General features: G+C 44.2%; 1 protein-coding gene across 1 annotated transcript in view; it reads left to right on the forward strand.

The window, feature by feature from the left end:
- The window catches only part of Gad1 (glutamate decarboxylase), a 151,568-nt gene extending 137,356 nt beyond the window's left edge, over positions 1 to 14,212 (forward strand). Inside the window, exons 9-10 of the mRNA XM_071677657.1 lie at positions 582 to 779; positions 1,862 to 14,212. Of these exons, the coding sequence (XP_071533758.1) occupies positions 582 to 779; positions 1,862 to 2,035 (372 nt within the window). The 3' untranslated portion in view covers positions 2,036 to 14,212. The remainder of the gene's footprint in view (positions 1 to 581; positions 780 to 1,861) is intronic.
- The last annotated feature ends 833 nt before the right edge of the window (positions 14,213 to 15,045 follow it).

Here is a 15,045-nt window from a genome sequence, read left to right on the forward strand (position 1 = left end):
CACACACACACACACCACGTTCTTAATATTTGCCAGAACCCAAACCTGTCAAAGTGTCATGGGTGCCGCACGCACCTTCCTCAGTGTGGCCAGGTGTGCAGCCTCATCCCAAACACTCTGTCCTGGTCAAATGACGATACAAACCGTGAATACGACGTACGACCCTTGAGTACGACGTACGACTCGAGTACGACGCACAACAGGACCATTGAGTACGACCGTTAAGCACGATAGTAAGACCTTTAGGTCTGATAGCTAGACCATCTAGGCTGGTCTGGTGAAAAAACTGGTTCATCACAGTACAGGCAGCAGTGGTGTGTGTCCTTCAACGTCCCGACTTCCTCAAGCAATCAATATTCTGTTTTTTGGCTCACGCCAACTGTCACTCTCTTAGAAATGTCTACAGTTCTATTCATCCAATTGTTTTTTTGTACTCATCTCAATTTATATTCTCAGGAATAAGCATTAGTTGGCATCCCGCTTGTATGCAACACCACATACACAATGGGTGGGGGAGGGCATGAAGCACCTCAACAACCAATCACTTCACCGCATATCAACACATTTGCTACCCTCTGTAGGGAGATGAAGGCTTCGAGAAGCATATCGACCACCTGTTCGAGATGACTCGGTACATGATCGAGCGGATGAAGCAACACCCTGACAAGTTTGAGCTTCTGAACGATGAGCCAGAATGCACCAACGTGTGCTTCTGGTATGTGCCCTACCGGCTCCGGTCCATGAAGGCTGGCCCTGAGAGGCACAAGCTCCTGGGAGAGGTCAGTCAGTGTTCTGTGTCTCTAGATCTTCAGACTGTGTGAACGTCTCTCGTCATGCTCGTAGCTTCGTCTCAGTATCCTCATGTAATACAGACCAGTTTTCTCTCTGTACATCTGTTGTTGACTCTGTGCTTGTATGCATGTATGCCTGCTGTTTGTGTCGTTGTTGGAGATAAATATATAATATCTGCTTGTTTCTTAATAGGTTTTCTGGTTGTATGGATGTACGTATGTATTAACTTGACCTATAAACATAGAAAAATTATCGTTGAAAAATTTCATTTACGATGAAACTTAAAACTTGGGATTAACAAAACTAAAATGCCAAAATTAAGTTGTGATAAACGAAAAGCAAGTCGTAATGGCAGTAAAAGAAAAAACATAGAAATATGCGTATAATTATTAAGAGCAAACAGTAGTCATGTTACTGTGCAGAAGAGTGCTGTACAGGAGAGTGCTGTACAGAGGAGTGCTATACAGGAAGGTGCTGTAAAGTAGACTGCTGTACACTAGAGTCCTGCACAGGAGGGTGCTATACAGTTGGTGGTTGTCTGGATTTCAAGTAATCTTAGCTTCATATCTGAAGTATAACTGACCAGAATTCTTAAGTCAGAGTCACGTATACTTAACCTACCCCTTGTGGCAGGGGAGGCAGAGGTAACTTGTCTTTTCTAAAATACTGACCTTCATGTTCAGAGGTTCAAGCTGGGATATACGTGATCGGCTTACCATTGTACTGGGATGCATATCTTTTGTTCTTATTTTGACACAAACTAGACTACTGTAGGCTAGCTAGCTGTGGTCGTATCCTTAAATCTGAACCATTAAATCTAGATGTAAACCATTTTTTGATGGTAAGTACGTTGTCAGAGAGGTGTGAACGGTTTCAGGGAACCCTTTAACCGTCCTTAAGTTACTGACACCCACCTTATTTCTACTGGCACTGCTTCTAGACCTAATTCTGTTTTTATCCATTTTCATAACGTTTTGTCCGGTGAACCACCAGCAATACCACTCTCTCACCACCATTCTCTTACTATCAGTCGACTATTGCTTGTTGTTAACTTTGACTCCTCCTACAGATCCAGCCCATCCTGAAGGGTCGCATGATGACCTCAGGCACGCTCATGATCGGCTACCAGCCCCTGGATGACTATCCCAACTTCTTCAGGAACATCATCTCCTCCCAAGCCGTCAGGAGGGAAGACATCGACTTCATGCTCGAGGAGCTCGACCGTTTAGGATACGACTTGTAAAACTCTCCACTTGGGGTGGTGCTTGGGGGGAGGGGGGGTTGTTGTCTTGCTTGCCCTGAAGACAGATAGAGACGGGTGGGTGTGGGCAGCGTGTCTTGACGAGCAGTGGTGTCCACTTCTCCAGACGACTGTTTTCTAAACGAATAAAAAAACGATGTCGTGCACTGGTGTGGATGCGTCTCACAGACGATTGTTACGATGGTTCTGGCAATCGTGTGACAGGAACATTCTGTAGAAAGATTCTCAGGATGACTCTGGCAATCGCCTCGCGAGAGTACTCAGAGCTGGATATTTTTAAAGACCACTGAAGGATGATTAAGTAGGAGGCCACGATGTAGTACAAACGAGGACTACTCTCACTCTCCCTGTGAGTAGTTCCTCCCTCTCCTTCAGTGGTGCCACAATGGGTAGGGTCCTTATGTCATCCCTTACAGCCTCGCCAAGACACGCTGGGTCACCTCGTTAAGGTTTCTTTGCCCTGTTAACAACTCGAGGTTCAACTGCTTCAGAAAGCCCTGGCCACTGGGCAGGACGCTGGGAGCTTGTTACATGTTGCTAAATGTAGTGTTTGTGTTAGCGTAGAAGCGGCCAGTGTCACCAATAACAATGTCAGGCCAGTCGTTGTCAGGGGAACCTAGAGACAGGTCGGATCATCAGGCCTTAACCCATGCTGACCTCAACCCACTCGGTGACCTACGAGGACCTCAGCCGGGCATGATCATAACAGAGTCAAACTTGGACCGCTCAGACTGATTTCGTATGAAATAGGTTATCATTTTGGTCGACACGGGGTGACCTGCGGTCAAGCGAGGTCACGTGTGAGTTGATTTTGAGTTGCCCAGTACCAGTAGGTGTCGAGGATGGTCCAAACATTGATCACGTGACCGAAGTAATAAGGTTACAGTTATAAGTTTTTTGCCACCATTTTGCATGAGGTATTGAGCCACACGCTCAAAACCTTCTCAGTGTTGTTACATTACGGCATCGTAAAGTTGGATCACAGTTTTCCCACATCATTCAACTCGGTTTATCTTGCAGAAGTAAGAGAGAAAGGTAAACTGCCTTGTTAGTTGTCATGATTACTTGTTACTTGTCATGTTTACTTGTTACTTGTCATGTTTACTTGTTGCTGAATAAAAGAAAAATTTTGGTGTGTGGTAAACAAACGCTAGTGCTGGACCTTAACAGTGTGGGTGTTGCTGTTAGTGGTCACACTGGGCACAACACGCCAGGAGGGCTCACATCCGTGAGTGTCATACTTGCTCTGGTGACTGTCTCGCACACTTCTCAAGGTCATTCGTTCATCTCGAGTTCTCGCCCTAATTACGTATCACGTCTTGCTTCTGTTACCTTATTTCTGTTCCAACATATTAGTATGAAAATATCTGATTACGAACGTTTCTGGGTAATGACGGTACTTGGTGAAGTTTGACAGTGTGACAGGCCGTGACCACAACTCTGAACTGATCCTGCACTCTGTGTCCTGTACACTAGGGGCCAAACGCTGCCCAAGGTGTAAACTTGTGACATGTTATTGGGAAATTTTGTGCATACTTCTAGTTTGTAACATCTTTAGTTCACCTAGAAAATGGAAGGATGTGCAAGGTAAAAACCGAAATGTGGACTTTCCGTTGAAGCATCTGTACACTCCATTTAGTATTTGATATCAAAGCGACCAGTTAATGATGTGAGTGAAGATCAGGTGTTGCCTGAGATAATGTCTTGAGGCCATGTGAATCATGCATCAGTCTTCACATGCAGAGGTTAGGTTAGTGAGAAAAGGTACGTGATGATGACGTGACTTGGTGATACGTGTTGGTGAGAGTGGTGATGCTCTGGTGGCCACACCATACTCTTGTGTTCTTGATATTTCATTCTGGTATTCACATTCTATACGGCTAGTGAAAGAATATTCTGACCGACATGTTACTGACGACAACAAACTATATTTCTTCACTTACAACCATCCGGCAGACGTCCAACTGTCTAATGTAGACACATGTGCCCCATATCTGAACCAGATCCTTTGAATGTTGTTGTCCCAGACATAGAACGTACCATATGATCCTCGATGGATCAGTTTCAAGTCCGTATGACCACCGAGCCGCAGTGCTAAGACGGAATGAAGCGAGAAATTTCTTCCCTAAGACCACTTTCTTCCTGGATGTGCGACACGTAATCTTACACCAGGTACACCTTCGTCATCTTCCCTCGACTCCCTCTTGTGTATCATCTGCGGTCGGCCTCTGTGGAGGAGGAGCAGAGCGGATCATGCTAAGTCTCCTATTGTCCATCAGATTCACTTCCATGTTCAGCTCTTGCCTGCACGTTAGCTTTGCAGATTTGCATGTTTTAACGCTGAACACCAGCATGCTCGGTTCACTTGAACAGCTTTGTGTTCGTGCTCTGTTAAAGTGAGAGAGAGAGAGAGAGAGAGAGAGAGAGAGAGAGAGAGAGAGAGAGAGCGCCATTCTTCCTGGGGTAAGTCCAGACACAGTTTGGTTCAGGTTCAGGTGAACTTTTGTATATCTCAGTCCTTAAGTTTATGTGGATCTTGGATGATGGATTACTGTTGATCTTAAGGTGTATGTTCATGTGGAGCCGGATTCGTGAGATTATATTGTGTTTAGATGGTTCTCGGATTCTTAAGTTCTCATAAATCAAGAACCGTACGTTCAAGTGAATTCAACATTTTAAATTTCAATTGCTTGAAGTAAACGTTCAAACAAGTTTCAAACCAAAATTCTTACTGATCTTGGACTTCAAATTCATTTAGAACTTTTACTTTTAAAAAGTAAAAGTTCATGAAAAACTTGGATATTAAGTTCCTTTAACCTTGGGACCATAAGTGTGTACAACATGGACCTTATCCTCAAGTAAGATTGGACCTTTAATATGCGCAAAATATGGAGCGTTCATGTAAAACGTGGAACTTTTACCATTATTCACATGAACCTTGAAACATGCAACACATGGAGTGGAAGTTAATGTTTAGTAGTCCTCACCTGAAGCAAGAATAATCTGAGATACTTTCATAACACCAAAGTTTAGTTAGATTAATACTTTGAATATAAAGTTTAAGAATATAATCAAAAGAAAGTATTGTTTTCTAATCAGACAATAATTGAAATGACTTATGTTTTTATATAAATTAGTGCGTATAGAAAATCTCAAGATTATACCAAACTATATTATAGCTTGTATGCCTTTATGACAAGCTATACTTTAACGTGCAAAATTATGACAACCTGTCCCATAGCTTGTAAGGTTACTGCAAACCCTCTTGTAGCTTGTAATATAGCAAACTATATTATAGTTTGTAAGATTACGGTAAGTTATGTGGTACAAGATTATGGCGAACTGTAATATAGCTTGTACATAGAACGATGAGACTGGAGTACAATAGCTTGATTGCTGTTATGGTTGTGGGCCTAATGCTGTGACGACTATAATGGATCTACTTAGTTTGGGTTAGGCAATCTTAATCATATAATTTTAGGCCCACTTTATCGGGCTCTGCAGCTTCACGCCTGCGTTACGATCAGTAGCAGGGAAAGGATGGACTCCCTTGGAGTGAAAAGTTCTTCGACACTGTCGTCCCTTTGTTGATGATATCACTTTTCACCGCTGTGTCATCACATCGAGTAACTCTTGGGTCAAGTGGAGGCAGACACACGATTGTTGTCATGGGCGGAAGGGAAGACTCACACCTACTCACTCTCACGGCGCACTTTACGGTAGTACGCTTGTACATAGTTTTTGCTCCTGATCACTTAAATGTTCTGCACTCTTACATTGTAGTGTTTCGCACTTACTACTAAAAATGTTATGCACCGTTGAATGTTTAGCACTTTCATCAGCACTTGTGAAGTTTATGACACCTGCACACTTTAGTGCATGGTTAACGCACTCTTGTGATTCGCACTTAACACTTGCATATCCAGCACAGAAGCACTTGGTCATACCGCACCTCTAGATAGTCCGTCACTCTCTTACTGGCATGCTTTATGAACACAATTTAACTGGCACTTCCACACACTTATATATGTAATGCATGTACACGTCAGGCTTGGTATGTACTTGTAGTTTGCAGTAAGTTGCACTTTGATTCTGTGCACTTGTGTACACTATGTTCAGCGAACATGGTAACGTGTGTGTTGCACTTAACATTAATTACACTTGCACGAGTGAGTCAGGCACCCAGCTTACTTCACCCATCAGTCACTTACCTTCACCCGTCAACACTCACCTCCAATCATCACTCGCCTTCACTCCTCTGCCAACTTCACCCGTCAGTCGCTTTCATTTCTCAGTCACTTTCAACCTCAGTCACCTTTACCCATGAGTCACGTTCATCCACCACTCACGTTCATCCCTCGGTCACCATTCGTCAGTCAGTTACCTTCATCCATCACTCACCTTCACCCGTCAGTCAATTACATTCACTCGTCGATCACTTACGTTCATCCTTCACTCACCTTCACTCCTCAGTCAGCTTCACGTCAGTCACTCACCTTCCTCCATGAATCACCATCACCCATCAACCACCTTTACTCATCATTCACCTTTACCTAACATTCATCCACATCCATCAGTCATTTCCCCTATCATTTCCCAGCACAGTCTATAAGAAGGTAGTAATCTTGGGTACGAGTCGTGCTGAGGTAACACTGTTCTCTGTAATGCAAATATCTTGAGTGTACGCTTGTAGATCTCCCTGTAAGGCCTGTGTGTACTACTGTCTCGTCGTGTACATATGTCTGGTGAGGCTGACTTGTAGGCAGAGATGAAGAACATATACAGTATATATTGAACAAGTTCTTCATGAAGAACATATACAGTATATGTTGAACAAGTTGTTCCAAATATTTCGGCAAACATCCTGACTGATGCTTTAGTATGTGTGAACATGACTCATAGCAGCCGTGTGTCGAGGGACTCAGAGCAGTAGTCACGAGTCAAACTAAAGTTGTCACACACACACACACACACACACACACACACAGTAAAGCCGTGGTACACACTAAAATCATGAACTTTCCTTATGCTTAAGACTACTCTTTTCGTGAAGGTCCAACACGACCTCCTAAACCAAAGAAATATTACCCTAGTTGCTCATAACACAAGAGTTACCAGCATTCAATGACTCACTTAAGCATAGGACGTGTCATCATTTTATAGCTCACATCTGTTCATAACGTAGCGTCATTATACGCTTCATAACATAAAACTGCACATACCATCAGCGTTAGTCTACACGCATTTATTACAAGTGCACATACTAAAGAACCAATTTATACATAATAACTTACAAACAGTACTTAACATAGCACAATCTTCACTTAACATAGCACAATCTTCACTACAATACTTACAGTTCCAGGTAACATGGCTACAATTTACACTCCATAACTTGTATAATGCAACATTAATCTGCACTTAATAACATAGCACTGCACACATCATAGCACGACTTTGCACCCTATAATTAAATACATCACAGAACATAGCTTACGGCTCAAAGCATAATCCGCACACAGCCGAGAACCAGTAAACATTGCATAACATACAACCGATTTGTACATTTTGAGATAAACCACATAACATAGGTCTCGATCTCCACTTCATAAGAAAAACGTCACACACAACACCAATTTAATATCATTACTTGAACTATTCAACACCAACAACGCTGCATTGCTTCAACCACACATAACAGAACTACTCTCCACTTAACTATAAAAACCACAGATAACTCTCTTTATACCAAGCTCTTCCTACTTATGTGGTCCTAAAACGTTAAGGTAATTTCTAGACTTGTACACATATTATTAACACTTTCCTTTCTGCCAGATCCGTTAACTAAGGTTTAACCGTTACTGAAGCACCTACCGTGTAAACATATGTTGCTGATCATATGATCAGGAACAACTGTAGTTGTGCTTCCACTTTCACCTAACACATAATCTATAACTTAGCACATCATTTATTACCTGACACCTCAATCACGTCAGCTATCACTCTAAAGTCAGTCAAGTTAGCTTTCATCCAAGACATCAACTACATCAGCTACCACCTCCCACGTCAGCTACCACCTCCCACGTCAGCTATCATTCTCTGTCGTCTTTGGAAAACTTCTCAGTGTTTAGCCATGCCAAGTCCGTTCACTCTCTCCAGCCATGGAGAGTCCGTTAATTATGTGCGGGTATTAGTCTGTTCCTTCAGCATATGAATATACGTACATGCAGATTTTGCACGTCATGTTTTCAGACTCGTTGAACACCATTGCCCGCTAAGGTGGGCCATCACAGGCGTCCACCTAGGGTGGGCCATCACAGATATCGTGATCTGTTTTGAAGAACATCTCTTCACTGAATGTGTCTACCGGACCAACTTAGTTGAGGACCTATAGTTACTGCAGCTGGAGTGAAGTTGGTGGCTGACAGTGAGGCTCCTCTGTTGATGGCTGACAGTGAGGCTCCTCTGTTGGTGGCTGACAGTGAAGCTCCTCTGTTGGTGGCTGAGTGAGGCTCCTCTGTTGGTAGCTGACAGTGAGGCTCCTCTGGTGGTGGCTGACAGTGAGGCTTCTCTGTTGGTGGCTGACAGTGAGGCTTCTCAGTTGGTAGCTGACAGTGAGGCTCCTCTGTTGGTGACTAATATAGAGGCTCTTCAGTTAGTGGCTGACAGTGAGGCTCTGTTGGCGGCTGACAGTGAAGCTCCTCAGTTGGTGGCCGACAGTGAAGCTCCTTAGCTGGAGGCTGATAATGAAGCCCCTCAGTGAGGTTCCTGAGCTAGTAGGTGACAGCGGTTAAGTTCAACATGAAGCAACTTGCCGATTGTGCTCAGTGGCAGATTTGCTTCGTTCTTTCAGTTATTATGAAATTATTTTTCCAGAGCAAAAGTGAAAGTTTTCTCTTTCAGTAATTTTTTTTAGCTCGTTTCAATATTTTTCGAGCTATTATTGCAAATGTCTCTTTCTCTAGTCTCATTTGCTGGAATGCTTTGGTTTGTTTCATTTTCCCGCCAGCTTTCCCTGCTATAGTAAAATTTCTCTTTGATACAACTCCTTTCGATGTCAGTTGCAGTATCCTCAAATGTTGCCTCATTTATTTCAGTTGCTTTGGATGCTGCATCAGTTCGTATTTCATCTTTGTCAAAATTGCTAAGTTTATCTCAGTTCGTAAGTTGCTTCATTTCAGTTGCTCCGCATGTTGTGTCAGTTGTTTTGGACTTTGCTTCAAATTTAGATTCAGTGAATTCGGTAAGCTCTTGTTTAGTTAAACTGCCTCATATCTTTAGGTGCGTCTTTTTTCACTCATTTTCTTATGGATAACAATAGCAATCTTTAAGGCTTGACCATGTAAAGAAATAAGAAACGGTTATTACATTTTGTTTATCATCTGATTAGTCAGTACCTCTCAACAGTCAAAGAACGTACAAAATCTGGTCAAAAGAGATTCTCTGGTTCATTACGTATTAAATTGACTAATTCAGCTTCTTTTTTCCCGGTGAGATTACCTTTGCTATCTGAAATATATTATTCTTTTCTCTAATAAAGTTTATTTGAGTTTCTCTTCGTGATATGGCAAAGATTGTTACACACTTGTGTACAGTCCCAGAACGTTGAAACACACGTCTACAACAGAGCCCCAGAGCTTCGAGACCCGTCTTGCAGAGAGTATCATAGTTTCGAGACCCGTCTTCTGTACTACGAGCCCCAGAGTGTTGAGACACGTCTAGAATAGAATCCCAGAGCTTACTGACTCCTATAGAGCCTAGACGTTAGCAACTCGTCTTATATAGAGCCTCAGAATGACGTGTTTAGATCTCCGAGAACTGCTCCTCAGCGCTTGGGTTAAGACATACGATGACCAGCCCTTGAGTGGTAATAGTAACCAGCTCTTGAGAGGCAACGATGACCAGCCCTTGAGTTCAGAATGAGCAGGTCTTGATTGATAACGTATCCTTCGACGTTTGAACCTCTCTAACCCTGACATCCATTGTCGACCGAGTTTTCTTGAACATTTTCAAAAGGCCATCGTTTATCGAAAGACTTTCTTTGACTTTTAACTACAGTTTTTTAATGTTTGTAAACTTTCTTGAACTTTATAACCCAGACTTTCATTGAATGTGGACTTTTTTGTTTCCTATAAAACCTTCCAGCACGATTTCTCAGGTCAAGACGAGTTGTCGAGCTTTTCTCTATTTATCTGTGTCGTTTAGTGAGTCTGGGTCATTGATGGTAAACGTCGAATGTCGTTTAAAACATGACCCCTACTGTCCCCAAGGAAACTTGTAGTGCGTCTAAAAACGAAAGAAGTGACTAACTCGTTAAGCACAAGAGCAAGGTCACTCATTAAATGCAAGAGCAGGATCATTAATTCGTTAAAGACGAGATTAGTCTGTAGTTCATGTTAAGCAAAAGAACAACTCCCATTCGTTAAGATGAGAATTACAATGTCTCTTTAAGACAGCATAAGGGTCACCGTCTTTCGTTTGATATAAGTTCCCAAAATAATCAAACACAAGAATTGTCAAGTTTTTGTTAAAAGCAAGAGCAGCATCATTTATCCTCGTCAAATATCAACATTTATGTAACACTGTTTTTTCTTCTAATACATTGTAAAGACAGCTGAAGCCTGGGTCAAGAGCTGTGTCACCCTGGTGAATCCGGGACCTGCCTGCTGAGCCGCTGTTGGCATATTTGGTTGTGTTTGGTGACACTGATGTCGATGGCACTCTTGGTGTTTATTCTGGCATTGTTGGTGTCAGTGTTGGTAATGAAATGGTGTTCTGCCTCAGCTTGTAGTCAGTGGTCGTTAGCTGTGATATGATCATTCATAGGCAACTTTGTTACCTGGGAGGCTAGCCCCATGTACACACATGGCCAGGGACGGCCTTTCAGGTCAAGAGGTAGATGCCCCAGGCCAGAGACGACTTGTTAGGTCAGGAGGTCGGTACCCCAGGCGATGGAGGGCCTGGCAGGCCGGGGCCAGGTAGTGGGTGTAGGCTGTGCCTCTTTCTGTCCTCTGTAAAAGTTTTCATAACATTAACATAAAGCATTACGATGCGTTACAGTTACTCGGTCAAGAGGAAGAGGAGAAAGGTTGTTGCTGCTTTAGGCGGCCCACGGCCTGCGCGTGGCTGACGGTGACCATTACTTGCTTTTAACGTAACATCATATCTTCTTTCACGCTGCTCTGGTCACTGCCGCACCCGGCAATTCTGGTGTACTCTGCCACAGTCCGACACAGATCCCTTCCCACATTGCCACTACCCCTCCCACTACCTCTCGGAGACCAACACAGCTCTTCACGTACGTAAGCCGTGGTGGTGCTCCAGCCTCAGACACAGCACAACCACCTTCCCTCACCTCCTTACATGGTGGGGCGGACAGTGAGGGCAGATGGATCCGGCCTGGGAAGGCGGGCTACCACGCTCTAGTGTTATGACTCCCAAGTTGAACCAGTGTATCAAAATACATGTGAAGCAAAGCTATTTATAGAAGATATAGATAATATGTATTTAGATGTATAATTGTAACTATGTACTTATGTAGTTTACTGTTGGTGCATTTAGAGGTTTATTGAAGGTGACGGTGATTTGATGCAACAGAATCCCATGTCTTCCAGTAATGTTAAGTATCAAGTATAATGTGAATAATGTTTATATATGTTGTTCAGGTTGGGTGTTGGAGAACACAATTATGCCATTGTTACCACCACAAGACCATACATCAGGGCTTGTGTACTTGCCAATGTAGGTGTCAAGCTGTGCACATGGTGGACAAATGTGTGAGCATGCACGTGAGTAAGGCTTTGATGTTGTGATAGCCAGCGTCTCTTGCACTGGTCACCATATACGTGAGGGAATTACGTGACGCCTCTCATTTCCGCCCTGATGCAGCCCAAGGTAACGTCCCTGGGGGTTCCAGCCCCCTAGGTTGCGCAATCCGGAAGTCCATGAGCTTACATCTGGTGATGATGAAAATCAGCATAAAATGTTCGACGTTAATTATCGAAATCTTCATAAAAAACAACGAACAATGAACGAGTGGTCAAGAACAGGAGAGAGTGCAGGTACTACTCTACTCAAGTACTCGGAACACGACCACATCACAGTAATGACTTCCCCAAAGCAGGGGACCCCCACTGACTACCTGGGCCGGCTACCATGGGCCGCCGTGCATGTGTATGTGCAGCTGTGTACGTGTTTTTAATTTGTGTCTACATGATGGTGTTTGTCAAAGAGACCTGTGGGGATAAGGCTGGCTAGCCTTTCTGATCTGGGCAGCAACTGTGCTGATGCCCTCACCGTAGGCTCTCCTCCTCCATGGTAATTACCAATAAATTCACTAACCAAATTTGGAGGAACAGGTTGGTGTCATCATAATATTACCAAAATGAATATTTTCAAGTGTTCTAGAATGTCTACAGGTCTACATGTCTACAGGACACCAGGGGGACAAGGTTCCTCATGGACCCCATGGGACCTGGTTCCTCTAGGAGAACGTGGAATCAGGATCTCTGGGACACAATGGGATGGCCCAACAAGGATGAGTTCACCAGACGAGAGGCGTCCAGGGGAACCAGCAACATGAAGCCGTAACGCAGCTTTCCAAAACTGATAAGAATTCAAACCACCGACCAGGAGGATGAACAGTCGGACCACCGATCAGGAGGATGAACAGTCGGACCACCGACCAGGAGGATGAACAGTCGGACCACCGACCAGGAGGATGAACAGTCGGACCACCGACCAGGAGGATGAACAGTCGGACCACCGACCAGGAGGATGAACAGTCGGACCACCGATCAGGAGGATGAACAGTCGGACCACCGACCAGGAGGATGAACGGTCGGACCACCGACCAGGAGGATGAACGGTCGGACCACCGACCAGGAGGATGAACGGTCGGACCACCGACCAGGAGGATGAACAGTCGGACCACCGACCAGGAGGATGAACAGTCGGACCACCGACCAGGAGGATGAACAGTCGGACCACCGACCAGGAGGGTGAACAGTCGGACCACCGACCAGGAGATGAACAGTCGGACCACCGACCAGGAAGATGAACAGTCGGACCACCGACCAGGAGGATGAACAGTCGGACCACCGACCAGGAGGATGAACAGTCGGACCACCGACCAGGAGGATGAACAGTCGGACCACCGACCAGGAGGATGAACAGTCGGACCACCGACCAGGAGGATGAACAGTTTGACCACCGACCAGGAAGATGAACAGTAACTCTAGAAAAAAAATTTCTGAGGTCTAGTGTTGGTAGGTAACGACGAGGCGGGTGGACTTGACACCAACTTCCCTGACCTGGGCCAGGTAGTGGGCTGAGATGTGTAGAGAAGCTACAACGCTTGTAGTTGTCCTGGTGAGCCAGCCAGGATTGCGGGTGTCTGAGTTTTGTAGAGGAGTGTCGTGTGGACGATCCTGTTCAGTCGCCTACATGTGTGGACGACCATCTTTGGTTGCCCGCCCGTGTGGACAACCTGCTCGCCCACCCGCCCGCCACACCATGTAGCAACTGAAACAAAACTAAAAGTTCTCGTTTTCAGAAGAATCAAACCGGTCCAGGTCGGCTGTGGATTCATACATGGGAACGAGTGGAGAAGGCCCCAAGGCCCGTCCATTCCCTAGTACCTTGTAGTTAGGGAGGGCAAAAGCCCTAGGTCCTAGTAACTTGTGGCTCTCATAAGCCATTGCCCCATGCTCTAGTGACCTGTAACTAGAGCGGGCCAGTGTCCCAGGTCCTAGTGGCTTATAGCTAGGGCGGGTCAGTGTCCATGCTCTAGTTACCTGTAGCTAGGGCGGGTCAGTGTCCATGCTCTACTTACCTGTAGCTAGGGCGGGCCAGTGCCCAGGCTCTAGTGACCTGATTCCTTAGGCAGTTGAACTGACCAAAAAGAGTTGGAAGCCCTAATTGACTACCCTAGACCACCTAGCCAAACTGGGCAATTAGTACTAGGTCAAGGTCAGCTGACCAAGGAGCCCTAAGCAAGGTTCGAGAGCCAGAAGCCCAGCCGAGCCAGGCCGACAAGAAGGGACCACGCCTGTGACACAGTGTTACAGGAAGGCTTCATGAGCGAGATGCGTTGCTCCTCCCAGCTGGACAAGGTACCACAGCTGTAGTCATTGGTGCAGTAAAATATGGTTACTTGTTGATCTTGTTTCTGTCCATCCTGAAGTTATCAGAGGGTTAAGGAGTCCACCTTAGGACGAGAAGTATGAGTTTACTTGATGAACGTGTCTTAGTCATATGCTGGTGTTTACATCTGAACACTTTTGGTATGTATCTTTAAACTGAAATTTACAAATTGAATTTGTTGATATTTTCCCACAGGTTAACTGAGCCTGTATCTTGCTATCATATGAAGGTCCCTTCACAGGCCAGGTGGGTCAGGTAAAAAACTGGACAGGGCTTTGCTTAGCACAATACGATGGTGAACACTTCTCTACTTTCCAAAGGTTCACTATTACTATATATTTGATAAATGTATTTAGAATTGAAACTTGAGTCTTTAGAGGGTGTATAAATATATGAACGTGGAGAACTGAAAACAAAGTTGAATGGACGTCACACTCCTTGATGCATTTTAAGTAAACCTTAAATAATTGAACAATACTGAAGGTTCCTTGACTGAACGGTACTGAAATAATATAGAGAAAAACATATCAGAAGTTTAAATGAACAAGCTAAACAATAAGACCAAAAATACAAACACAATAGAAAGCTTGAAAAAGTTGTATTATTATAGAGTTAAAAAAATGAGGACCCAAAAATGTAGGACTCCCTCCCCGTTTTGTATGACGAGTTCAGTATATACACACGACAACCATCATCTCCAGTCATCATCGTGAGGAATTAACTCAAAGTAAATGCCTCCTGCATAATCTTTTCAAAACTATTTATACAACATAGATATCACGAACTAACAGGACTTGAAATGTCAAAAAATAAAGTATTACTGTCAGATCGTCCGCCATCACAAACCT

The sequence above is a fragment of the Panulirus ornatus genome, chromosome 25 (genome assembly GCF_036320965.1).
Source record: "Panulirus ornatus isolate Po-2019 chromosome 25, ASM3632096v1, whole genome shotgun sequence".
Taxonomy (NCBI): Eukaryota; Metazoa; Arthropoda; class Malacostraca; order Decapoda; family Palinuridae; genus Panulirus; species Panulirus ornatus.